Here is a 25776-nt window from a genome sequence, read left to right as displayed (position 1 = left end):
TAATCTCCATTTTTTGAATAGGAAGATTTACTATCTCTGTCTCCTTCAGAAAGAATGGGACAACTTCTATGTCTTCATACTCTGTTTGGAAGTTATCAAGCAGCTCTCCTAAGTTCACCTGGTCAAACTCTTAGAGAACCGGCTCATTTCTTTTTCTATTATTTAAGAAATCTCTGGTATTTTCATGTTCTTTAGGTTTTATAATATAAATCATTCAGTACCATCTTTATTAATTTTAGTAGAATGTGCACAGATGCCTCATTTTCAGTGTTAGATAAAAGAAACCTATCTTTCTTGGCAACAGGCTGCCAAGCCTCCAGACTTAAATCCTGAGACAGAGGAGAGTATACCTTCCCGCAGCTCCCCAGAAGGACCTGATCCACCAGTGCTTACTGAGGTCAGCAAACAGGAAGATCAACAGCCTTTAGATCTGGAAGGAGTCAAAAGAAAAATGGACCAAGGGAACTACACATCTGTGGTATGTCTCTACAGCAAACTACCGACATTGCAAGTGCCAACTTAGCTCCGTTGGGTCTTTTAGAGGATGAGGCTGAGAGTGAGCACTAGAAGATGGTTTGTATTTTATTTAGAAATGTGTGGATTTAAATACCTAAAAATCTGTGAGTTCTTTTAGATCTGTGTTTCAGAAAATGGGAAAGTAGTGTCTCAAAAATGGTTCTTTTATTTGGCTGTCATCTGAATTCTCTGAAAATTATTTTTGTATTAAAATTATTTTTGTTTTAGAACTGCTTATGGAAAAATGCTAACGTGAAATTACTTTTGCCCCTTTTGAAATCACGTCTAAATAATGTCTTTCCATATAGGATATTCATTTATAGATGTCTTTTTAAATTTATCATTTTGAGGGGATCCCTAGGTGGCTCAGTGGTTTGGCGCCTGCCTTCGGCCCAGGGTGTGATCCTGGAATCCGGGGATTGAGTCCCGCATTGGGCTTCCTGCATGGAGCCTGCTTCTCCCTCTGCCTGTGTCTCACCCTGTGTCTCTCATGAATAAATAAATAAAATTTTTAAAAAAACAATAAATAAATAAATAAAATAAATTTATCATTTTGAAAATGTATGGGAATGATCACTTGATATCTTATGCTATCTTAAGCTATTCAGTTGATTATTTATTTTAATCTACATAAAAAATTATGGCCCTGGGCAGCCCCAGTAGTGCAGCGGTTTAGCACCGCCTGCAGCCCGGGGTGTGATCCTGAGGACCTGGGATCCAGTCCCATGTCGGGCTCCCTGCGTGGAGCCTGCTTCTCCCTCTGCCTGTGTCTCTGCCTCTCTCTGTGTGTCTCTATGAATAAATAAATAAAATCTTTTAAAAAAAAATTACGGCCCTATTTGGGTAACTTACCATGATACAGCTAATTTACTTGCATTCTTGCCTTATTAGCTTGGCTTCTCTTGACCTCCACAAGTTAATTGTGAACTGAATTCCAAAGGCCTCTGCTAAAGAGAAATTATACTGCATTAAAATAGAGTATCCATTTTCTGTTGGATCTCTGGGCTGTGCAGTTTAGGAGGGGAGAGGAAATGGTTTTGAGAGCACGCTGTTTTATGAATAATTAATACTTTGTTTTTTGTATACAGTTGGAGTTCAGTGATGATATCGTGAAGATCATTCAAGCAGCCATTAATTCAGATGGAGGGCAGCCAGAGATTAAAAAAGCCAACAGCATGGTCAAGTCCTTCTTTATTCGGGTGAATGATATTAATAGTTCATGTTTTCAATGCTTATCTATGGGTAAATTTACTCCATGAACAGAACGGATTTATTTCCCTCTCCGTTCTGTTTTGCCATGTGTATAAAACATCTTTTGGTTTAACTCTGATTCTTTGAGGGGAAGTTAGTGAGGTGGCCAGAGTGGATGGATCTTTCCCTTGGCAGCCTGAAATCATCCTCATATTGACAGAGAAGCTGGTGGAAGTTGTTGGTTTTTGTGTGGTTTCCAAATGAACGTCCACATGCTCACATTTTGTTTGTTTGCTTGTTTTTCTGTTAGCAAATGGAACGTGTTTTTCCATGGTTCAGTGTCAAAAAGTCTAGGTTTTGGGAGCCAAATAAAGTATCAAGCAAGTAAGTAAATTCAGTATTACTTTTTTTCTCCCACTTCATCAGCTTGAAATCTGAGAGTTCTTGTATTTCTAGATTAAGGTTTCTCTGGACTAGGTTTTAAGATAAAAATTAGTAGTTGATTGAATGCCTTTTCAGTGCTGATTTAGAGATGATACTGAATGTTTATTATAGTCTGTTGCCCCTTTTTTTTTCCTTTTATGTTATGTTTTCTGCAAGTTGGCTTAACTTGTGGCATATGTACAGTACATGTGCTTCTATATGTAGCTCAGTATTTGGACTTGTTATAATTGGGTTCTATGTTATTTAATTCAAATGGTGCTCTCTACCACTCTTGAGTATCCATATTTAACCTTAAGTTTTTATTCCAGCAAATCCTTTTGGATAGTTATCACTTGTTTCTGGAAGTTTAATCAGGCGTCATATTGAGACTATATATTTTTTTAAATAATAAAATCCCATATATTTAGGCAGTTACCAAATTCTGTGGCTTGTCCTTATAGTCTGAATGTCTCATGCATGGGGGCTATGACCTGATGACATCAAGAATTTGATTATTTTGTATAGTTCTAGGTATATTGTAGGAGTTCAATAAATACTTGTTGAATCAATTATTTTCAGCAGTGGGATGTTACCAAACGCAGTGCTTCCACCTTCACTTGACCATAATTATGCTCAGTGGCAGGAGCGGGAGGAAAACAGCCACACTGAGCAGCCTCCTTTAATGAAGAAAATCATCCCAGCTCCCAAACCTAAAGGACCTGGAGAACCAGACTCTCCAACTCCTCTCCATCCTCCTACACCACCAATTTTGAGTAAGGCACCAAATGAGTCATTATCCATTTCTCTCTAGATGCAAATGATTAACTCTGTGAATCTAAATTTAATATACTTGCATATTGGAAAGAAATTTTCAGGTCATCCTTAAATGTAATAAAGTCATTATTTTCACTTAGCTTGGACTGGTAACAAGAAATCGATATAAATACTCTTAACAGATGGCGAGATAGCATAACTTTGAACACTTTATGAAAGTGTTTATTTTATAAGCTGCAGGCTATTTAAGCCAAATTTTTTTTTTTTTTTCCTTCTTGGAAATCAGACCTAGTATCGCCAGTTTTAACTGGATGTCTTTTGGGTTCTAAGGTACTGATAGGAGTCGAGAAGATAGTCCAGAACTGAACCCACCCCCGGGCATAGAAGATAATAGACAATGTGCATTGTGTTTGACATATGGTGATGACAGTGCTAATGTAAGTATCTTGGCGAATGGGGTCCTACTTAGCAGATGCTCATGTGAACTGTTGGTCCTGTGTGTCTAAATTCTATGACTGGGTGCCATTTATTTAGTGAATGTTTGTCAGCTAGCTGTGACACTTGTTTTTTTTTTTTTTTTCCTATAACTGATTTAGTGGATTTAAAGATGATTTGCCTCTGGGCACCAGAGCGGCTCAGAGGGTTAAACTTCTGACTCTTGATCTCAGCTCATGTCTTAATCATTGAGTGGTGAGTTCAAGCCCTGCACTGGGCTCCACACTGGGCGTGGAGCCTACTTAAAATTAAAAAAAAAAAAAAAAAATTTATTTGCCTTAAATTAACCTGCTGGTGTCTAGTAATTTCTAAAGGAGATTTCTCAGAAAGTTTCTATGAAAGTCAGTAAATATTTAAATTGCTTATGAAAGGCTTGTGTTTAATGTAGGATGGCAGCATGGTGAAGATCCCAAGCCTGGCAGGCTGCCTGGATTCATTCCTGTGCTCTCCTGCCTACTTGTTGACCTTGGCAAGGAGCTTAACCTCTCTGACGCTCAGTTTCATCTTTAAAATGTGGATAATAATACTTAACTTCAGAATGGTTGTGAAACTAAAGGAAATAAGATTTACAAAGCTTTATTAATGCTAGGCACATAGTAAGCTTAAAATTAAAAAAAAAAAAAAAGTTTTTTAATGCAAGCAGAGAGACCTGGCTTTGGAATAACGATTTTTAAGAAGTCAGTGCACATTTTTATGAACTTGCCACATATGCTTACATTTTGATTCTCACTATGTTTATAAAATATTTCTTGGCTATGTAATCTAGAAAAGTGAGAGGTGGACACAGAAACATTGAGAAATGAATTTTGATTTTTGTGTGTATCCCCAAGTTAAAGAATTTTTATTGATATTATCTTGACTGAGGTAGAGTTAATACCAAGGAAAGCCTTCTCTGACAGTATATTCTTTAAAGAAAAAAGAAATCTCTTGATTTCATAGGATGCTGGCCGTTTGCTTTACATTGGCCAAAATGAGTGGACACATGTAAATTGCGCTTTGTGGTCAGCAGAAGTGTTTGAAGACGATGATGGATCACTAAAGAATGTGCACATGGCTGTGATCAGGGGCAAGCAGCTGGTAAGACCTTGTGTAAATGTTATGGAAAAGATTTCCCCTCAGCTTCCAGGTATTTTCTTATAGCTACATGCTACTTCGTTGAGGCTTCTATAATACCTTCACAATGGTTAGCCGTCATCAAATACTGGTGTGTACTGTAGGCAGATTACTACTCTGACCCCTGGGGGATGGTGCAAAAGAAATAGAAGACAAAGTATTATCTAGTTTGGGAGATAATTTGAAGTGCAAGAAAAGTGTTAATTTATTAAGTGATTTAGACAAAATGATCTCAAAGGTCCTAGTTGAATAAACACTCTATGGTTCCATAAAACAAACCCACATAAATGCACACATGAAGAGATGTGGGAAATGATTGGTAGATAGAAGCTAAGCGTAGTCAGAAAAGGCCAGGAAGGGGATCCCTGGGTGGCTCAGCGGTTTGGCGCCTGCCTTTGGCCCAGGGTGCGATCCTAGAGTCCCAGGACCCGCATCGGGCTCCCGGCGTGGAGCCTGCTTCTCCCTCTGCCTGTGTCTCTGCCTCTCTCTCTCTCTCTCTATCATGAATAAATAAATCTTTTTAAAAAAAAGAAGGAAAGAAAAGGCCAGGAAGGAGTAAAATTTTTAACGCTAGTTATGAAGAAGAGGAGAAGATGAAGGATTCTCAGAAAGAGAGAAAAATAAACAGCACATGTAAATTGTGTAGAGAGCACAAACAAAAACTCTTCTGTGGATATAGGAGCCCAGACTGACCGTGACAGATTAAGGTGGTGACATATAGGCTATTTGAAGGAAATCTTTGAATTGTGTGATAAATTTAATCTGTTAAGTCTAGTAACTAGAGAACTCTTATGTTTCTGACTGGTACAATCTTTCTAGAACTGAGTTCTTATGGATATGGTAGCTTTCTAGCAAAATGATGTTTTTAGTATTGATCTTCAAAGTTTTATCTTCACTAAATCAATCCTGCATCCTAGAAACAAAACTATGTTTTGGTTTCAGTTCTAAATCAAAGTGTAATATTTATTTAAGTTTAATAAGTACAGGGCCTCAGGGACACTGGGAGAGAAAGGATTTGTAGAGGAGGGTTTATATCATTTCTCTGTAATTCAGCTGATTACCAATTTTTTAAAAATGAATTCTAGGAAACCCAGAATGGGGTAATTCTATAGAGGAGAAGGAAAATGGCCTAAAACATCTGAAAGTCTGACTTAGGTCTCTGTTCTCTCTGGGTGGTTAGAGATGTGAGTTCTGCCAAAAGCCAGGAGCCACTGTGGGTTGCTGCCTTACATCCTGCACCAGCAACTACCACTTCATGTGTTCTCGAGCCAAGAACTGTGTCTTTCTGGATGATAAGAAGGTGTATTGCCAACGACATCGGGATTTGATCAAAGGCGAGGTGAGAGCTTCTGCTGCTTTTCAAATTCTATAGGAGTTCAGGAGTTCAGTTCAGGCTGAAAACAGCAAGATGGTAAGCTTTGTTTTACCTCCCTACTGTGTGTTCCTAGAATCACCTTCTTAGAAATATGGCAGTCCTCCTATGAAATAGCTGGGTGATTTGGAGATACACTCCGTACATGCCCTCCAAGAAAATCAGTATCATGCGTGTAACATGTAAAGGGGCAGCCTATTAACAGTTGGGTTTTCATTTCAGGTGGTTCCTGAGAATGGATTTGAAGTTTTTAGAAGAGTGTTTGTGGACTTTGAAGGAATCAGCTTGAGAAGAAAGTTTCTCAATGGCTTAGAACCAGAAAATATCCACATGATGATTGGTATGACGTGCGGGGAAGTCTCCATGTATTGCTAGGGTATTTCCTGGCCTTTGGATATAAAGTGAGCCTTCTCATTACCTCCTCTAATCAGTTCTTCTTTTCTTGGCCAGGCTCCATGACAATTGACTGCTTAGGAATTCTGAATGATCTCTCTGACTGTGAAGATAAGCTTTTTCCTATTGGATATCAGTAAGTAGCACCGTAGAGCTAAGACACCAGGCCCCACAGCTTGAGCACCCTCAACAACAAGCAGGTCTTGACTGGAGAGCCATACTTGTTAGCTACTTTTAATTGCTATTGGAAACTAACTACTTTTTTTGCTACTTTGTGTAGATTGGGACTAAAATATTTTATGTCCACTAAATCCAGTTACAGAACGAAAGTATTATTGGCATACTTTCAGAATAATTTCCAAATAAAACTTAAATAAAAAAACACAAAGTCAGGAACACCTAGGGGTGACTCAGCGGTTGAGCATCTGCCTTCGGCTTAGGTTGTGATCCCGGGGTACTGGGATCGAGTCCCACATCGGGCTTCCCGCACGGAGCCTGCTTATGTCTCTGCCTCTCTCTGTGTCTCTCACAAATAAATAAATAAAATCTTTTTTAAAAAACAAAAAACCCCCACAAGGTCAGGTGCATCTGGGTGGCTCAGTCAGTTCAGTGTCTGCCTTCTACTCGGGTCATGACCCCCGGGTCCTGGGATTGAGCCCTATATTGGGCTCTGCTCAGCGGGGAGTCTGCTTCTCCCTCTCCCTCTACCTGCCGCTCCCCCTACTTGTGCTCTCTCTGTCTCTCTCTCTGTTAAAGTAAATATTTTTAAAAAATTTAAAAAACACAGGGTCAGTCTCTTAAGATTCCCCTGAATTCCATCTATATGGATTCAAAAGTCCAGATTGTTGTAGTGGATCAAATACCTCATGCCTCTGTCCTCAGCCTAAAAATATAAACCCCCACAATAATAATCATATTTGTCCAGTGAACATTTATCATCTTTCCTATGTGAAGCAAATGGTTTAAACTTCTAGCAGGCTGACAGTATAAATTTAAAACTCCCTTTCTGTCTCTCCCCATTTCAGAGTCTCATTTTGCTATCTATACTCCAATTTATTCTGCATTCCAATTCTGGCAACACAGTCTGTACATTTAGCTGGCAGTTCTTTGTATAAACCAGGCTCCATCAGCATCCAGCAGATTCTGGAGCAGTTACATTTCTCTTGTCTTGTGGGGCTTTTTTCCCAAAAGGGACACTTCGGGTTTGCTCTTTTCTCGCTGTGTACACCTTGGGGTGGTGGGGTAGGCAGTAGGTCCTTCCTGGAGGCCAGTAACTATTTCTCGTAGTCGTTGTTAGTGTTTTCTTTTCTCCGCATTTGAGGCTATTTTACTATTTTTGTCCTCTGCTTACACTACAATAAAAAAAGATTTGGTGCTATTTTCTGAGAGGCTAGGAAAAACCAAGAACTTCAAAAAGCTTGGAACACCCTAGCTAGGGGGATCTATAATAAGACTCTGAAGTAAGGCTAAATTCTGTAAATCCAGCAGCCCAGGGAACCTAGGACGAGAAGGAGTTTTGGCAAATGTTAGTCCCTGCTTCTGTACTCTTCGCTTATGGTGATTTTAATCAATCTGTTTGCCAGGTGTTCCAGGGTGTACTGGAGCACCACAGACGCTCGCAAGCGCTGTGTATACACATGCAAGATAGTGGAATGCCGTCCTCCGGTCGTAGAGCCAGATATCAACAGTACTGTCGAGCACGATGAAAACAGGACCATTGCTCACAGTCCCACATCTTTTGCAGGTAAGTCTTTAATCAAGGTGGGACCCGCGTTAGATGTGGGGGAAGTACTGTGATTAAAGGTGGGGAGAAAGTCCTCTCTCTGGGAGGTCTCATCTGTCTATATTGTGATCTTTATCCGATAGCTTGCTTTGTATTGGTTCATTTGTTTGATATTTTCATTGAACCTTTTTTAGGAAGAGTTTTTCTTTCCTACCACAGAAATTTCATCTAAAGAAAGTCAAAACACAGCTGACATTGTAAGTCCTCCCTCACCAGACCGACCTCATTCGCAAACCTCTGGTTCCTGTTTCTATCATGTCATCTCAAAGGTCCCTAGGATTCGAACACCTAGTTATTCTCCAACACAGAGATCTCCTGGCTGTCGGCCATTGCCTTCTGCAGGTAAAGGACCAACTTACTGACTAATTTGACCTGAAAAGGTCAGCTCAGAAGTTCGCTTGTGATCTTCTCAGGCTACTCTACCTTAGTGGCATTTGCTCATTGAAAATCCTGATTTGCAGTTTTCAGTTATAAGCCATTGCCAAGTTATTGAAAGCAGTGGCTACTGCGCATTTGTTCTCTCTGTAATAGACTTTAATACCTTTTCTCTCTTGTTCAGGAAGTCCTACCCCAACCACTCATGAGATTGTCACGGTGGGAGACCCTTTACTCTCCTCTGGACTCCGAAGCATTGGCTCCAGGCGTCACAGCACTTCTTCCTTGTCACCCCAGCGGTCTAAGCTCCGGATAATGTCTCCAATGAGAACAGGGGGTACTTACACCAGGAATAGTGCTCCCTCGGTCTCCACCACCGGGACTGCCACAGATCTTGAGTCAAGTGCCAAAGCAGTTGATCAGGTCTTAGGACCACTGAATTCAAATACTAACTTAGGGCAAAACACTCCCACCTCTTCAAGTTTGCAACGGACAGTGGTTACTCTAGGCACTAAAAGTAGTCACGTGGATGGATCTTCATCGTCTGAACTGAAGCATTCCAGCGCTTCTGACTTGGCACCCAAGAGCTCCTCTTTGAAGGGAGAGAAGACCAAAGGGCCAAGTTCCAAGAGTTCAGAGGGATCTGCACATACCATGGCTTATCCTGGCATTCCCAAACTGGCCCCACAGGTCCACAATACAGCATCTGGAGAGTTAAATGCTAGCAAAATTGGCACTTTCACGGACCTCTCCTCAGGGCCATTTTCTTCTAAAGAGGCTCTCTCCTTCCCCCCACTTCATCTGAGAGGGCAGAGGAACGATCGAGACCAGCACACAGATTCTAACCAGTCAGTAAACCCCTCTTCCGAGGAAGACACAGAAGTCAAAACCTTGAAGCTATCTGGGGTAAGCAACAGATCATCCATCATCAATGAACATGTGGGATCTAGCTCCAGAGACAGGAGACAGAAAGGGAAAAAGTCTTGTAAAGAAACTTTCAAAGAAAAACATTCCAGTAAATCTTTTTTGGAACCCGGTCAGGTGACAACCGGTGAGGAAGGAAACCTAAAGCCGGAGTTTGTGGATGAAGTTCTGACTCCTGAGTTTATGGGGCAACGACCATGCAATAATGTTTCCTCTGATAAGATTGGAGACAAAGTTCTTTCTCTCCCAGGAGCCCCCAAAGCTCCATCCCTGCAAGTAGAAGGATCTACTAAGGAATTACAGACACCCCGGAAACGCACGGTCAAGGTAACACTGACACCTCTAAAAATGGAAAGTGAGGGCCAGTCCAAGAATACCCCAAAGGAAGGGAGTCCTGTTTCCCCTTTGCAAATGGAATCAGCATCTCCAACAGAACCAGTCTCAGCCTCTGAAAGCCCAGGAGATGGTCCCGTGGCCCAGCCAAGCCCCAATAATACCTCATCCCAGGATCCTCAGAGTAACAGCTACCAGAATCTTCCAGTACAGGACAGAAACCTGATGCTTCCAGATGGCCCCAAACCTCAGGAGGATGGCTCTTTCAAGAGGAGATACCCCCGTCGTAGTGCCCGGGCCCGCTCTAACATGTTCTTTGGGCTCACCCCTCTCTATGGAGTAAGATCCTATGGTGAAGAAGACATTCCATTCTACAGCAGCTCCACTGGGAAGAAGCGGGGCAAGAGATCTGCTGAAGGACAGGTGGATGGGGCCGACGACCTAAGCACCTCAGATGAGGATGACCTATACTATTACAATTTCACCAGAACGGTGATTTCCTCAGGCGGAGACGAGCGGCTGGCATCCCATAATTTGTTTCGGGAGGAGGAGCAGTGTGACCTTCCCAAAATTTCCCAGTTAGATGGCGTCGATGATGGCACAGAGAGTGACACTAGCGTCACAGCCACAACAAGGAAAAGCAGCCAGATCCCAAAAAGAAACGGGAAAGAAAACGGAACAGAGAATCTAAAAATTGAGCGACCTGAAGATGCTGGGGAGAAAGAACACGTCATCAAGAGTTCTGTTGGCCACAAAAATGAGCCAAAGATGGACAACTGCCACTCCGTAAGCAGAGTTAAAGCCCAGGGACAGGATTCCCTGGAGGCCCAGCTCAGCTCATTGGAGTCGAGCCGCAGAGTCCACACAAGCACCCCATCAGATAAGAACCTGCTGGACACTTACAATACCGAGCTCCTGAAATCGGACTCTGATAACAACAATAGCGATGACTGTGGGAACATCCTGCCCTCAGACATCATGGACTTTGTGTTGAAGAATACACCATCCATGCAGGCTTTGGGCGAGAGCCCAGAGTCCTCTTCTTCAGAACTCCTGAATCTTGGTGAAGGCCTGGGTCTTGACAGTAATCGGGAAAAGGACATGGGCCTTTTCGAGGTCTTTTCTCAGCAGTTGCCAACAGCGGAACCTGTGGACAGTAGTGTCTCCTCCTCCATCTCGGCAGAGGAGCAGTTTGAGCTGCCCCTGGAGCTACCATCAGACCTGTCTGTCCTAACCACCCGGAGTCCCACCGTCCCGAGCCAGAATCCCAGTAGACTGGCTGTCATCTCCGACTCAGGAGAGAAGAGGGTCACCATCACAGAGAAATCTGTGACCTCCTCTGAAGGTGACTCAGCACTGCTGAGTCCAGGCGTGGATCCCACTCCCGAAGGCCACATGACTCCTGATCATTTTATCCAAGGACACATGGACGCAGACCACATCTCCAGTCCTCCTTGTGGTTCAGTGGAGCAGGGTCATGGCAACAGTCAGGATTTAACTAGAAACAGTAGCACCCCCGGCCTTCAGGTACCTGTTTCCCCTACTGTTCCTATCCAGAACCAGAAATATGTGCCCAATTCTACTGAGAGTCCTGGCCCATCTCAGATTTCCAATGCAGCTGTCCAGACCACTCCACCCCACCTGAAACCAGCCACTGAGAAACTCATTGTGGTTAACCAGAACATGCAGCCACTTTATGTTCTCCAAACTCTTCCAAATGGAGTGACCCAAAAAATCCAATTGACCTCTTCTGTTAGTTCTACACCCAATGTGATGGAGACAAATACTTCAGTATTGGGGCCCATGGGAAGTGGTCTCACCCTAGCCACGGGACTAAATCCAAGCTTGCCAACTTCTCCATCTCTGTTCCCTCCTGCTAGCAAAGGATTGCTCCCCATGCCTCATCACCAGCACTTACATTCCTTCCCTGCAGCCGCTCAAAGTAGTTTCCCACCTAACATCAGCAGTCCTTCAGGCCTCCTTATTGGGGTTCAGCCTCCTCCAGATCCCCAACTTTTGGTTTCAGAAGCCAGCCAGAGGACAGACCTCAGTACCACAGTAGCCACTCCATCCTCTGGACTCAAGAAAAGACCCATATCTCGTCTGCAGACCCGAAAGAATAAAAAACTCGCTCCCTCTAGCACCCCTTCAAACATTGCCCCTTCCGATGTGGTTTCTAACATGACACTGATTAACTTCACACCCTCCCAACTGCCAAACCATCCCAATCTCTTAGATTTGGGGTCACTTAATACTTCATCTCACCGAACTGTCCCCAACATCATAAAAAGGTCTAAATCTGGCATCATGTATTTTGAACAGGCACCCCTGTTGCCACAGAGTGTGGGAGGCACTGCTGCCGCGGCGGCGGGCACATCAACAATAAGCCAGGATACTAGCCACCTCACCGCGGGGCCTGTGTCCGGCTTGGCATCCGGTTCCTCCGTCCTGAATGTTGTATCCATGCAAACCACAACAACCCCTACAAGTAGTGCATCTGTTCCAGGACATGTCGCGTTAACCAACCCCAGGTTGCTCGGTACCCCAGATATTGGGTCAATAAGCAACCTTCTAATCAAAGCTAGCCAGCAGAGCCTGGGGATGCAGGACCAGCCTGTGGCTTTACCACCAAGTTCGGGAATGTTTCCACAGCTGGGGACATCACAGACTCCGGCTGCTACAATGACAGCGGCGTCCAGCATCTGTGTGCTCCCCTCTGCTCAGACCACGGGCATAACAGCTGCTTCACCCTCTGGGGAAGCAGAGGAACACTATCAGCTTCAGCACGTGAACCAGCTCCTTGCCAGCAAAACTGGGATTCTCCCTTCCCAGCACGATCTTGATTCTGCTCCAGGGACCCAGGGATCCAACTTTACCCAGACAGTAGATGCTCCTAATAGCATGGGGCTAGAGCAGAATAAGGCTTTATCCTCAGCTATGCAAGCCAGCTCGGCCTCTCCTGGGGGCTCTCCATCCTCTGGACAGCAGTCAGCGAGCCCCTCAGTGCCCGGTCCCACTAAGCCCAAACAAAAAATCAAACGGTTTCAGCTGCCTTTGGACAAAGGGAATGGCAAGAAGCACAAAGTTTCCCACTTGCGGACCAGTTCTGAAGCACACATTCCAGACCAAGAAGCCAACACGACATCCCTGACCCCAGTCACAGGGTGAGAGATCTAAGTATTAGCTAATAGCTACACTGAGTAGGTGGGATTTTGTGCTCTGAACGAGAGGCTGTTGAAGTGGCAGTCTCCTGGGAGGGATGCTCTTCTGTCCACGTTGCATTACTCAGGGCTGCTCTGGGTTTTGACCGATTTTTTTTTTCCCTCACAGTGGTGATTTATAGAGCAAAATTTAGTATCATCCGTGGGCAGTTTGTCTCTTGGATAGAACCACATCTCTAATTACTCTTTGCTCTGATTTTTTTTTTTTTTTTAAGGAGGGTGGGGAGGGGCAGAGGGAGAGAGAATCCCAAGCAAGCTCCATGCCCAGTGTGGGGCCTGACACGAGGCTGGATCTCAACAACCCTGAGATCATGGCCTGAGTGGAAATCAAGAGTCGGATGCTCAACCAACTGAGGCACCCATTTGCTCTTGGGTTTGTTGCTTTGTGGGGGCGGGGGGAGTTATTATTGTTTTTTTTTTTTTTTTTTTTTTTTTTGCTAAGGCTTAAGATACTGAAGGATGATGATTATTCCTGTGTGGAGGGCAAAACCACCTGTTGTAGATCCTCATGAAATCCTCTTTGAAAATGTTAGCATAGAGATGTAACATGCATAGAGCACATTGATATATGTGTGCACCCAGGAAGCCACCATTCAGATCAGTGTTCCAGAAGGCTCCTTGTGCCTTCTCTTACTCAGAATGAATGCCCTCAAGGTAACCATTGCTAACCTGTATCAGCACAGATTAGTTTTCCCAGCTCATAAATTTTATCAGATCCTGATAAGAGTCATTTCTTTAGACAGACCTCCGCATTCAGTACATATTTGCTGGTGGCTTTTCTTGAAAAGATACAATGATTCTGTTCCAGGACTCCAGGAGCAGAGGCTGAGCCGCAGGACACAGCTAAGGTGGAACAGTCATCACAAAAGGAGTGTGGGCAGCCCACAGGGTAAATACAAAGATCATTTCTCTAAAATTAAGCCCTCAGTTCTGTCCACCTCATGTAAAAAATATTTCTTCCTGATTTGTATTTTTTTAAGGTTTTATTTATTTATTCATGAGAGACACAGAGAGAGGCAGAGACACAGGTAGAGGGAGAAGCAGGCTCCCTCTAGGGAGCACAATGTGGGATTCGATCCCAAGACCCCGGGATCAGGACCTGAGCCAAAGGCAGACGCTTAACCCCTGAGCCACCCAGGCGTCCCATGATTTGTCTTATTTTTGTTACCAAAGTTTGTTTTGTTTTTTTTTTAATGGAAGTAATACAAACAGCCCTTTATTCATATGCATTTGGGTTGTTTCCAATATTTATTTAATTTTCAAAAATGAAAATTGGTAGTGGTTTACCAGCTCATGCAGTTTGCCTTTCTTTTTGGTAAAATCTTGTTAATTTACTTAAGTAACTCCAGAACTGCTTCTTTTTTTTAAGATTTTATTTATTTATTTGTGAGGGAGGAGCAAACTCCCTATTGAGCAGAGAGACCAACATGCAGCTCAATCCTAGGAACCTGGGATTATGACCCGAGGGAAGGCAGGTACTTAACCAACTGAGCCACCCAGGCGCCGCTGCCCCACCCCCCCTTAAAGATTTTATTTATTAGAGAGAGAGGAACTCCAGAACTGCTACTAACAAGTGTCCTTTCATTTTCTTTTTTTTTTTTTTAACAAGTTTCTATTTATTTATTTTTTTTTTTAAATTTTTATTTATTTATGATAGTCACAGAGAGAGAGAGAGAGAGAGAGGCAGAGACACAGGCAGAGGGAGAAGCAGGCTCCATGCACCGGGAGCCCGATGTGGGATTCGATCCCGGGTCTCCAGGATCGCGCCCTGGGCCAAAGGCAGGCGCCAAACCGCTGCGCCACCCAGGGATCCCCTGTCCTTTCATTTTCTAATAATACTGAGGGTATGAGAAAATTTCAAGGATGTGATCTACAAACTCTGAAAGCCCAAACTTAATGTTAGTATTTAGGAAAGTATCTTATAAAAGAGAGTTTTACATTATGTACCATACAGTAGTGGGGTGGCATTTATCCAATAGGTTATACACAAGACATCCTGCGGTCCATATCTAGTAGTTGTTTTATGTAACCAGTACAGTGGCATGGCAGACTGTGAACAGTTTGTGTCTTTGAATTGAAGAGCAGCTGATGTTATGTCTCACATTGGATTTTATTCTCATTTAGGCAAATTCTTCCTGAGGTTCAGACCACACAAAATCCAGCAAATGAGCAAGAAAGTACAGGTATGTGGTTGGGTAACAGGTTAGAATTAAAATTTCAAAGCCAAAAATACCATAAAAATCTCCTACATTATCTACTAATTTTCTAAATTAAAAAAAATCTAAGCTCCATAGAGGTTAAGTGATTGGTCAGAGGTGTAGACTAACCCTCAGGGCATCTCTCCCCTGGTCTGGTCCCTTCCCTTCCCCCTCCACTCCATAGTCTGTAATCATTTGTCGATTATACTTATGCTCTACTTGCTTTAACAGCACTGTGATCTTAATAGATAGTGATGACCTGACCTCATGCCTTAGTTGTTGATGAAGAGAACCATGTATCTGGTCACAACCTCAGATACACCTCCATAGCACTTCCCATCTGTGCTACTGAGTTTGATCAGTAAAGAACGAGCCACGTCAAAATTGGAGAGATCTGGATATAAGGCTTTGCCCACTTCCTTCAGGGGAACTTCGCAAAAGAAAGGCAGGTAGAGAAAAAATGCTCAGGTGTAACGTTTGGGATATAATCACATTCTGCTGATTGGCTGATTCCTCAAGAGGACGGAGGCACTTCTTTATGTAAGATGGCAGGGCAGGCTGGTGGCCGACTCTGCAGCCAGATGAGTTGAAATCTCAGCTTACCACTTCCTCATTACATGAACTTCGGCTGGTTACTTATCATCTCTCCGCCTCAGGTTTCTCATTTTTAAAGTGTACAGAATAATAACACTTCAGTGGGTCATTGTGAGGTTTATCTGGATTACTCTACAGGAAGTTCCAAGAAGAGTGCCTCATGCATTGTGCTTCATCTTAATCATTATTATTTTTTAGCTTTGACCTTATTGAGGGTAATTGCTTATTGAAAAGCTATCAAATTGTCCTACCAGAGACTACCACTTAGCATGACTTCAGTTTAAAAAAAAAAAATTCCAGTTTTAGTCACGTTCTGGCTATGACCCAGGGCAAGTTGCTCCAACATCTTTGAGCCTCAGTTTCATTATCTATAAATGAGAGTGATTGATCCTGCCAACTGTGGACTGTTGGTAGGCTTGGAGATCATGTATCAGTGTTTACTAATGCAACCAGTATGGCCCTGTTTTCTCCCTCGTAGAACCTAAAACAGTGGAAGAGGAAGAAAATAACTTCAGTTCTCCGTTGATGCTTTGGCTCCAGCAAGAACAGAAGAGGAAGGAAAGCATTGCTGAGAAAAAGCCCAAGAAAGGACTTGTTTTTGAAATTTCAAGTGATGATGGCTTTCAGATCTGTGCAGAAAGTATCGAAGGTGAGTGGATTTGAGGAGGTTGGTGGGTGTGCGGCTGGCTCAGTCAGTAGAGCTTCTTCTGACTAGATCTCAGGGTCATGAGCTTGACCCCACATTTGATACAGAGTTTACTTAAAAAAATAGGAGGTTGTCTCATCAGTACAGGCTCTATCTCAGCCAGATCCACACTTACATATATTAGTACCATTGATGTGGGCGGTTGTGTGCTAGATGTTATGGAAGATACTTGATGGCATCATACGCCTAACTTGTCCTTAAGAAGTTAGTGTTATTAGAGAAATAGTGCTTAACTTTGAGAGCACTTAGACCTCTTCTCTCTCCAGCCTTGCTTTCTACCTCTACATTGTGTGCCTCAAATGCCATTCTCTCTCACCCTTTTGCCTTCACCCGTTTCTTCCCTCTGCCCAGAATCTTCTCTTTACCTTCATTTATCTGGTGAACTCTACCTTTATTCAAGGTTTGGCTTGGAAAGTCTTCCCTGACCTTCTGAGGAAGATAAGCACTCCCATTCCCTCCCTTCTGCTCCTTTTCAGATCTTTTTTTTTTTTTTTTTTTTTTTTTTATTTATGATAGTCACAGAGAGAGAGAGAGGCGCAGAGACACAGGCAGAGGGAGAAGCAGGATCCATGCACTGGGAGCCCGATGTGGGATTCGATCCCGGGTCTACCAGGATCGCGCCCTGGGCCAAAGGCAGGCGCCAAACCGCTGCGCCACCCAGGGATCCCTCCTTTTCAGATCTTAAATGCTTTTCTTGTAGCTTAAAATTTGTTTTTATAAATGTCTGTTTACTTTTACATCTTACCCAACAGGGAACTTCCTAGGAAGGCGGGCATTTTATTCTCTTGTTCCACTTTGAATCCCAAGCACATAGGTGTTAGCTAGCTGTTGTAGGACTAGTGAATGTTTCCTAGGCTGTGAGTATTAGAGGAATTTGAAGGAAAGACCCTTGGGGGTCAGTTAGGGTTATCCAACCCAGGAAGAATGATAGAATAGAAGATCCTGTTAAAGGAGGTAATAGAATTTAGATTAGGAAAAGAGGAATGAGAAAGGCTTTTCTTTTTTTCTTTTTTTAATTTTTATTTATGTATGATAGTCACACAGAGAGAGAGAGAGAGGCAGAGACACAGGCAGAGGGAGAAGCAGGCTCCATGCACCGGGAGCCCGATGTGGGATTCGATTCCGGGTCTCCAGGATCGCGCCCTGGGCCAAAGACAGGCGCTAAACCGCTGCGCCACCCAGGGATCCCTTTTCTTTTTTTTTTAAGATTGATTTATTTATTTTATGATAGACATAGTGAGAGAGAGAGAGAGGCAGAGACACAGGAGGAGGGAGAAGCGGGCTCCCGGCGACGCAGGACTCGATCCCGGGACTCCAGGATCGCGCCCTAGACCAAAGGCAGGCGCCAAACTGCTGAGCCACCCAGGGATCCCCGAGAGAGGTTTTTTAAAAAGGGACATAAGCAGAGTTAGACAGGATTGCACGTGGTGGGTTCAAGAGTGTCCTCAGGTGGGAGAGGACATCGAAATCCCAGTCAGATAGTGAGAGAGAAACTTGCGGAGGTGGATTGAGCACTGGTTTCTGAGGGCCTTTGGTACCAAACCGTGAAGCCTTTGAGAATCTGAGGAAGTGGAATAAAAGCAGATTTTCAAGAAGCTTAACATGGTAGCTCTCTTTAAGGTGGACTGAACAGTAGACATGAGGTGGCAAAAGGTCACTAATGAGAGCATAGCTGCAGAGAGGTGTCAGGTAATAAAGCCTGTTCCCAGCAGGAAAAGAGAGGAAAGAACAGACACTCTTCATGACTGCTTGGATATGAAGAATAGAGAGAGAAGAGTCCCAAGGTGACTCTGAAGATTCAGGCCTGGGTCACTAAAAAAAAAAAGAAAGACATGGAAGGAGAACAAAAAGACTACATTGAGTGATTGAGTGTATGAGTTGCACATATAACACACTGAGTGTGAAGTGCCACGTGGTAGTGAGTCCAACACACAGTAAGAGATCATAGAACCTTAAGTTGGAGCTGGAGGGGTTATAAAGATTTTCTAGTCACACCCCCTTAGGTTTAAGGATCAGAGGTTAATATCTCCCCACAGTCCAGGTTAAATCATTGATGCTAGTATTATTTTGTTAGGGACATAGGGAATATCAGTGATACCCAAAATTCAGGTTTGAGACCCAGACTACCATCAAGGGATGTGAATGCTTTGGGGATTCAGGGGACATTTTCAGAAGGTATGAGCCTCCAATCTAATAGAAGGAGGCACTGTTGGGTCACATACCTTCTCAGCCACTTTCTTAAGCACGGAACTCCTTGAAAAAAGAAAAAAACGAAAAAGCCATTTTAGTAGGGTGTTTTCACCTTGTAGGGATTCTAAGCTCAATGCTTTTGATTGCCACTGGTGTTAGAGGTATTTGATTGAATATTTTGTTTCCTCACAGATGCCTGGAAGTCACTGACGGATAAAGTCCAGGAAGCTCGATCAAATGCCCGCCTAAAGCAGCTCTCATTTGCAGGTAATAGCCACAGTGGTCATGTTAGTCCTGTCTCAAGAGTATTCTGGTAACTTGTTGGTCTAAAGCTATAGAGTTAATTCTACAAAAGTATCAACCTTTTTTTATTTTTTATTTTTTAAAAGATTTTATTTATATATTCATGAGAGAGGCAGAGACACAGGCAGAGGGAGAAGCAGGCTCCATGCCGGGAGCCCGATGTGGGACTCGATCCCGGGACTCCAGGATCATGCCCTAGGCCGAAGGCAGGCACTAAACCACTGAGCCACCCAGGGATCCCCTCAACCTTTTTTTAAAAATAATTTGGGGATCCCTGGGTGGCTCAGCGGTTTGGCACCTGCCTTTGGCCCAGGGCGCGATCCTGGAGTCCCGGGATCGAGTCCTGCATCAGGCTCCTGGCATGGAGCCTGCTTCTCCCTCTGCCTGTGTCTCTGCCTTTCTCTCGCTCTCTCTCTCTCTCTCTATGTCTATCATGAATAAATAAATAAATCTTAAAAACAAATAACAAATGTTGGAAATGTTTAAAAAAAATAAAATAAAAATAATTTTTCACAGCTTTAGCATAATGCTTTCAAGCTTTCTATTTGCTGCAATATTGCATTGGGACTTTATTCTTTTCTTTTTTTTCTGAACAGATGAGTTTTTTTATTGAGGTAAAATACTTATAAAATTTACCATCCTAACCATTTTAAAGTGTACAGTTCAGTGTTGTTAAATGAATTCACACTGTTGAGCAACCATCCATCCATCCCATAACTCTTTTTTTTTCTTGTAAAACTGAAATTCCCCTTATTCCCCATTCTCTCCAGCCCCTGGCAACCACCATTATTCTTTCTGTCTTTATGATTTTGATTACTTTCAGTGTCTCATGTGAGTGGAATTACACAGTAAGTGGAATTCAATAAGCAAACTGGCTTATCTCACTTAGCATAATATCTTCAAGGTTCATCCGTGTTATAGCATATTGCAAAATTGCCTTCCTTTTTAAGGCTGAATAATATTCCATTGTATTTATATGCCAGTTTGCTGGTTGATTGATCCATCAGTGGATACTTGGGTTGCTTCCACATTTTAGCTATTATGAATAATTGTAGTGTGTCGATGTGAGTGTAGATACATCTTCAAGACCCTGCTTTCTGTTTTGGGGGGTATATACTCAGAAGTGGAATTGCTAGATCATGCAGTAATTCCTTTTTTTAAAAAAAAATAGTAATTCCAGGGGATCCCTGGGTAGCTCAGTGGTTTAGCGCCTGCCTTCGGCCCAGGGCATTATCCTAGGGTCCTGGGATCAAGTCCCACATCGGGCTCCCTGAATGGAGCCTGCTTCTCCCTCTGCCTGTGTCTCTGCCTCTCTCTCTCTCATGAATAAATAAATAAAATCTTTAAAAATAATAATAAAAAAATAAAAAAATAGTAATTCCAGGGACGCTTGAGTGGCTCAGCAGTTGAGTGTCTGCCTTCCGGCTCAGGGCGTGATCCTGGAGTACCAGGATCAAGTCCCACATCGGGCTCCCTGCATAGAGCCTGCTTCTCCCTCTGCCTGTGTCTCTGCCTCTCTCTCTCTCTCTGTCTGTAATGAATAAGTAAATAAAATCTAAAAAAAAAAAAAAATAGTAATTCCATTTGTAATTAGGAACAGCCACACTATTTTCCGCACTGGCTGCACCATTCTAGTTTCTCCATGTCTCTGCTTTTTTTTTTGATAGAAGCCATCCAAATGGATGTGCGATGGTATCTTATTATAGTTTTAATTTATGTTTCCCTAACAATTAATGATGTTGAACATCTTTCTATGTGTTTACTGGTCATTCATAGATCATTTTTGGAAAAATCTCTATGCAAGGCTTTTGCCTTGGCTTTGTTGTTGTTGTTATGGTTGAGTTATATATATATGTTCTGGATATTAATCAGAGAGATGACTTGAAAGTATTTTTCCCCATTCTGTGGGCTGCCTTTTTTTCTTTTTTTTTTTTTAGATTGGTGAGGGTGATATCTGGGGGGCAAGAAAGTATAACTTCTACGTGGCCTCTCCCAGTAATCACTGATTACTGCAAATATGTGTAAAATCCTGCTCCTGGAATCAGCCAGTGTTCTCAACTCTGTTCTCAGCCTCAAACTGAGTAGCCAGCTCTTTGTTTTTGCCAGCAGGACAGAAATTCCTTTGATTTATCCATGTCCTTTACTGCCACATGGAATGGTGGTAAGAAACCATGAGCTCTGGAGGCAAAAAAACTGAGTACAAGCTACATTTCTGCTCTTTTGCTACCAGTATTAAATTGAGTGCAAGCTAATTTATTTCTCTGAGTCTTGATCTCCTTATCTAAAAAGGAATATTAATGTGACCCTCAAAATTTGTGGTGAGGATTAATCAATGAACCTGTTGTGTCACTTATACTCATTTAAAAAAATTGTTTTAAGTGAACCTAATAGGGCAGCCCCAGTGGCTCAGCAGTTTAGCGCCACCTTCAGCCCAGGGCATGATCCTGGGGACCCGGGATCGAGTCCCGCCTCGGGCTCCCTGCTTGGAGCCTGCTTCTCCCTCTGCCTATGTCTCCACCTCTCTCTCTCTCCTCTCTGTGTTTCTCATAAATAAATAAATAAAATCTAAATAAATAAATAAATAAACCTAACATTATTGGCTATTTATTTTATAAGTGTGTAGATAAATAAAGTTATTTGTATGTATATTTATACAAATGTTATTTATATATCCTAATAGACATAACATAACATAAATTAAGACATTTATCCTAATTGAAAGGATCTGAGACAGAATTCAGAGAAATCAAATACTAGCTTTGGCCGGGGGGGAGTGGGGAGTGATAGTGTCTTTTGACGCACAAAATTTTTTAATTGCCATGAAGTCTAGTCTATTTTTTCTGTTGTTACTTGTGCCTTTGGTGTCATATTCAAGAAATCATTGCCAAGTCTAGCATCATGAGGGTTTTGTTACATGTTTTCTTCTAAGAGTTCTATGGCTTTAGGTCTTTTACACTTAGCTTCTTGATCCATTTTGAGTTAATTTTCCTATATGGTATGAGGTAAAAGTCAACTTCATTCTTCTGCATGTGGATATATCTGGTTTTCCTAACACTGTTGAAAAAAATCTTTTCCCCATTAAATGGTATTGGCACCATTGTCAAAAATCATGTGACCAGGGGCACCAGGCTGGCTCAGTCTGCAGAGCATGTGACTCTTGATCTTGGGATTATAAGTTCGAGCCCCATATTGGGTATGGAGATTATTTAAAAATACACTTTAAAAAAATCATGGGATCAAATATGGAAGGGTTCATTTCTATTCCACTGTCTTCATGCCAGTACCACACTGTTTTGATGAATACTGTAGATCTGTGGTAAGCTTTGGAATCAGGCAGTTTGAGTCCTCCATTTTTGTTCTTTCCCAGGATTTTTTTTTTTTTTTTTAAGATTTTATTTATTTATTCATGAGAAACAGAGAGAGGCAGAGACACAGGCAGAGGGAGAAGCAGGCTCCATGCAGGGAGCCCGATACAGGACTCAATCCCAGGTCTCCAGGATCACACCCTGGGCCGAAGGCAGCGCTAAACCGCTGACCCACCAAGGCTGCCCAGTTCTTTCTCAGGATTGTTTTGACTATTCAAGATCCCATCAGATTCTCTGTGAATTTTTTTTTAAAGATTTATTTATTTATTTGAGAGAGAGAGCACGTGAGTGGGAGAAGGGCAAAGGGAGAAAATCTTCAAGCAGACTCCATGCTGAACGCAGAGCCTGATATGGGGCTCAGTCTCAGGACCCATGAGATCATGACCTGAGCTGAAACCAAGAGTTGGATGCTTAACCGACTGAGCCACCCAGGAGCCCCATGTGAATTTAAGATGAGCTTTTCTATTTCTGCAAAAAATGTCATTTGAGATAGTGATAGAAATTGCACTGAATCTATGGATACTTTAGTACTATTGACATTTTAAGAATATTGAATCTTCTAATCCATGAACACAAGATACGTTTCCATTTATTTATGTTTTTAATTTCTTTCAGCAGTGTTTTGTAGTTTTCATTGTATAAGTCTTTCACCTAATTGATTAAGTTAATTTTTTTTTCTTTTTGGTACTATTTTAAGTAGAGTTGCTTTTGTAATTTCCTTTTTAGATTTTTCAGTTTGTATATAGAAATTCTATGCTATTTATTTATTCTAGAGTTTTCTACATAAGATAGTATCATCTACAAACATAACATTACTTCTTCCTTTCGAGTTTGGGTGGCTTTTATTTCTTTTTCTTACTTAATTGTCTTGGCTGGAACTTCTAGTGCTGTGTTGAATAGAAGTGGTGAAAGTGGTCATCCTTGCTTCATTCATGAACTTAGAGTGAAAGCTTTCAATCTTTCACTATTGACTATGATATTCTCTGTGGGTTTTTCACATATGGCTTTTTTAGTACTTCATTCCTTTATATGGCCAAAGAATATTCCATTGTATGGATGCTACATTTTGTTTATCCATTCATCAGCTGATGACATTTGAGGTTTTTCCACCTCCTAACCATGATGAACAATGTTGCTATCAATATTCCTGTACAAGTTTTTGTGTTTTTATTTCTCTTGGGTCTATACCTAGGAGTGGAATTGCTGTGCCATATGGTAACTCTATGTTTAAATTTTGAGGAGCTGCCAAATTGTTTTTCCAGAATAGCTGCACTATTTGATATCAACAGTGTTTGATGCAGTACCTACATCCTTGTCAACACTTGTTTTGGCTGTATTTTTGTTATAGATATCCTAGTGAGTATGAAATGCTATCTCATTATGCTTTTGTTATATCTTCCTTTTGTTTTTATTTTTTTAAATCCTACTTTTTTTTTTTTAAGGTTTTAGTTATTTATTTTAGAGAGAGAGCATGTGCACCATGGAAGGGGCAGAGAGAGAAAGAATCTCAAGCACATTTTCTGCTGAGTGTAGAGTGAGGCAGGGCTCCCATCTCACCACTCTGAGATCATGACCTGAGCAAAAAACAAAGAGTTGGACACTCAACCAACTGAGCCACCCAGGCACCCCTGTTACTTATTTATTCTTTTCAAAGTAGAAATAGAAAAGAAAAAAAAAAAAAAAAACTAATACAGTTTCTCATTGTCACTAGATTTCAAATTAAATTTAGGCAGTGAAAAAACATGTCATTAATACAGTTATTTCGAGCAAACGTTAAAGATGTAATTACTTTAAGGTAGAAACCTCCCACTGACTGTTTTTTCCATATCTGTTTATCTCTCTAATCTTTGATGGGTCCTGGGAAGGGAAACAATGAGTAATTAGAGGAATTTAAGTTTATATGGTTTTTGTTTTGATTTGTTTTGGTTTAGATTTATTTATTTATTCATTCATTCATTCATTCATTCATGAGAGACACACAGAAAGAGGCAGAGACACCAGCAGAGGGAGAAGCAGGCTCCCCGAAGGGAGCTTGATGCAGGACTTGATTCTGGATCCTGGGATCACATCCCGAGCTGAGGCAGACGCTCAACCACTGAGCCACCCAGGCGTCCCAGTTTATATGGTTTTGTTCTCGTTCTAAGAAATAAGAGAGAGGCAGCCTGGGTGGCTCAGCCATTTAGCGCCGCCTTCAGCCCAGGGTGTGATCCTGGAGACCCAGGATCAAGTCTCACGTCAGGCTCCCTGCATGGAGCCTGCTTCTCCCTCTGCCTGTATCTCTGCCTCTCTCTCTCTCTCTCTCTTTCTGTCTCTCATGAATAAATAAATAAAATGTCTAAAAAAAAAAAAGTAGGAGAGAGAAAATATTTGATGTATTAGAAAACATTTTAAGTGTATTTTAAATTTTCTCAGATGTTTGTTTTTAGTCTGCCTTTCTTTCTTTCTCTGTCTTTCATTCTTTTTTTCCTTGAGTAAGCTCTACATCCAACATGGGGCTCAAACTCACAACCCTGAGATCAGGAGTCACATGCTCTTCTGACTGAGCCAGCCAGGCACCCCAATTTGTTTTTAATTAACAAAAAAGAGAGCAAAGGACACAATAGGCATTTTATCCCCCACAAAATACAAATGGCCAATAACATGAAGATATTCAATCTTACTCATAATTTTATTTATTAGAGAGGAAGGGAAGTTATGGAGGGAGAGAGAGAATCTTAAGCAGGCTCCACACCGAGCATGGAGCCCAATGTGGGGCTTGATCTCACAACCCTGAGATGATGACTTGAGCTGAAATCAAGAGTCGGATACTGAACCATCTGAACCACCCAGGCACCCCACTCATAATTTTTAAAATGCATATTAAAACATGATTAACTGTTTTATTTATTTTTTGATTAACTGCTTTATTAACAGATTTATTAACAAAGCCTTTAGTAATAAAGTTTCAGAATTTGGAAATAATCTAGGTACAAATGGAGGAAACAGGCTCTCTTACATTAATGGCAGGTACATAAATTACTAATACAACTATTTGGAGGAGCAGTTAAGCAATAGCTATGAAAATTTTCAAGTCACATGCCCTTCTATTCCAGCAGTTCCACTTCTAGGAAGTTATCCTATAGGTAGCTTCAAATCAGGTCATAAAAAATGTATGAGGGTGTTCATTCCTACATGTGTTAGCAAAAAACTAGAAGTAAGGCAAATACTCTTCAACAGGGAAATTTAGAAAGAGGTCCAAAGTAATTGAAAAGGACAGGTTGTAACAGTATGTATCTGGTATGATCACGATAATCTCTTTAGATATTTCTGTATTATACGTACACACACATAGAATAGTGGCCTCAGAGGAGTAAGACCTAGGGAATTCGAATGGGCAACGTTTACTTTCTATACTGTGTCACTTTATAAGGCTTTTTAAAAGATTGATCGATTGATTGATTGATTGATTGATTGATTTATTTATTCATTCATTCATGAGAGACAGAGAGAGGCAGAGACACAGGCAGG

The 25776-nt window shown here is 41.9% G+C and overlaps 1 protein-coding gene across 1 annotated transcript in view; it reads left to right on the top strand.

Moving 5' to 3' along the window:
* The window catches only part of KMT2A (lysine methyltransferase 2A), an 88145-nt gene that overhangs the window by 50927 nt on the left and 11442 nt on the right, over positions 1–25776 (top strand). The window contains 16 exon segments of the mRNA XM_049109913.1: positions 305–478; positions 1605–1715; positions 2018–2091; positions 2710–2903; positions 3235–3341; positions 4339–4476; positions 5693–5851; positions 6107–6224; positions 6335–6413; positions 7861–8021; positions 8220–8402; positions 8620–12856; positions 13722–13802; positions 15038–15096; positions 16184–16354; positions 18794–18868. Of these exon segments, the coding sequence (XP_048965870.1) occupies positions 305–478; positions 1605–1715; positions 2018–2091; positions 2710–2903; positions 3235–3341; positions 4339–4476; positions 5693–5851; positions 6107–6224; positions 6335–6413; positions 7861–8021; positions 8220–8402; positions 8620–12856; positions 13722–13802; positions 15038–15096; positions 16184–16354; positions 18794–18868 (6121 nt within the window).

This window comes from Canis lupus, chromosome 5 (assembly GCF_003254725.2).
Source record: "Canis lupus dingo isolate Sandy chromosome 5, ASM325472v2, whole genome shotgun sequence".
Lineage (NCBI taxonomy): Eukaryota > Metazoa > Chordata > Mammalia > Carnivora > Canidae > Canis > Canis lupus.
The sequence above is the reverse complement of the archived record's forward strand: the minus strand, read 5'-3'. Positions and strand labels throughout refer to the sequence as shown.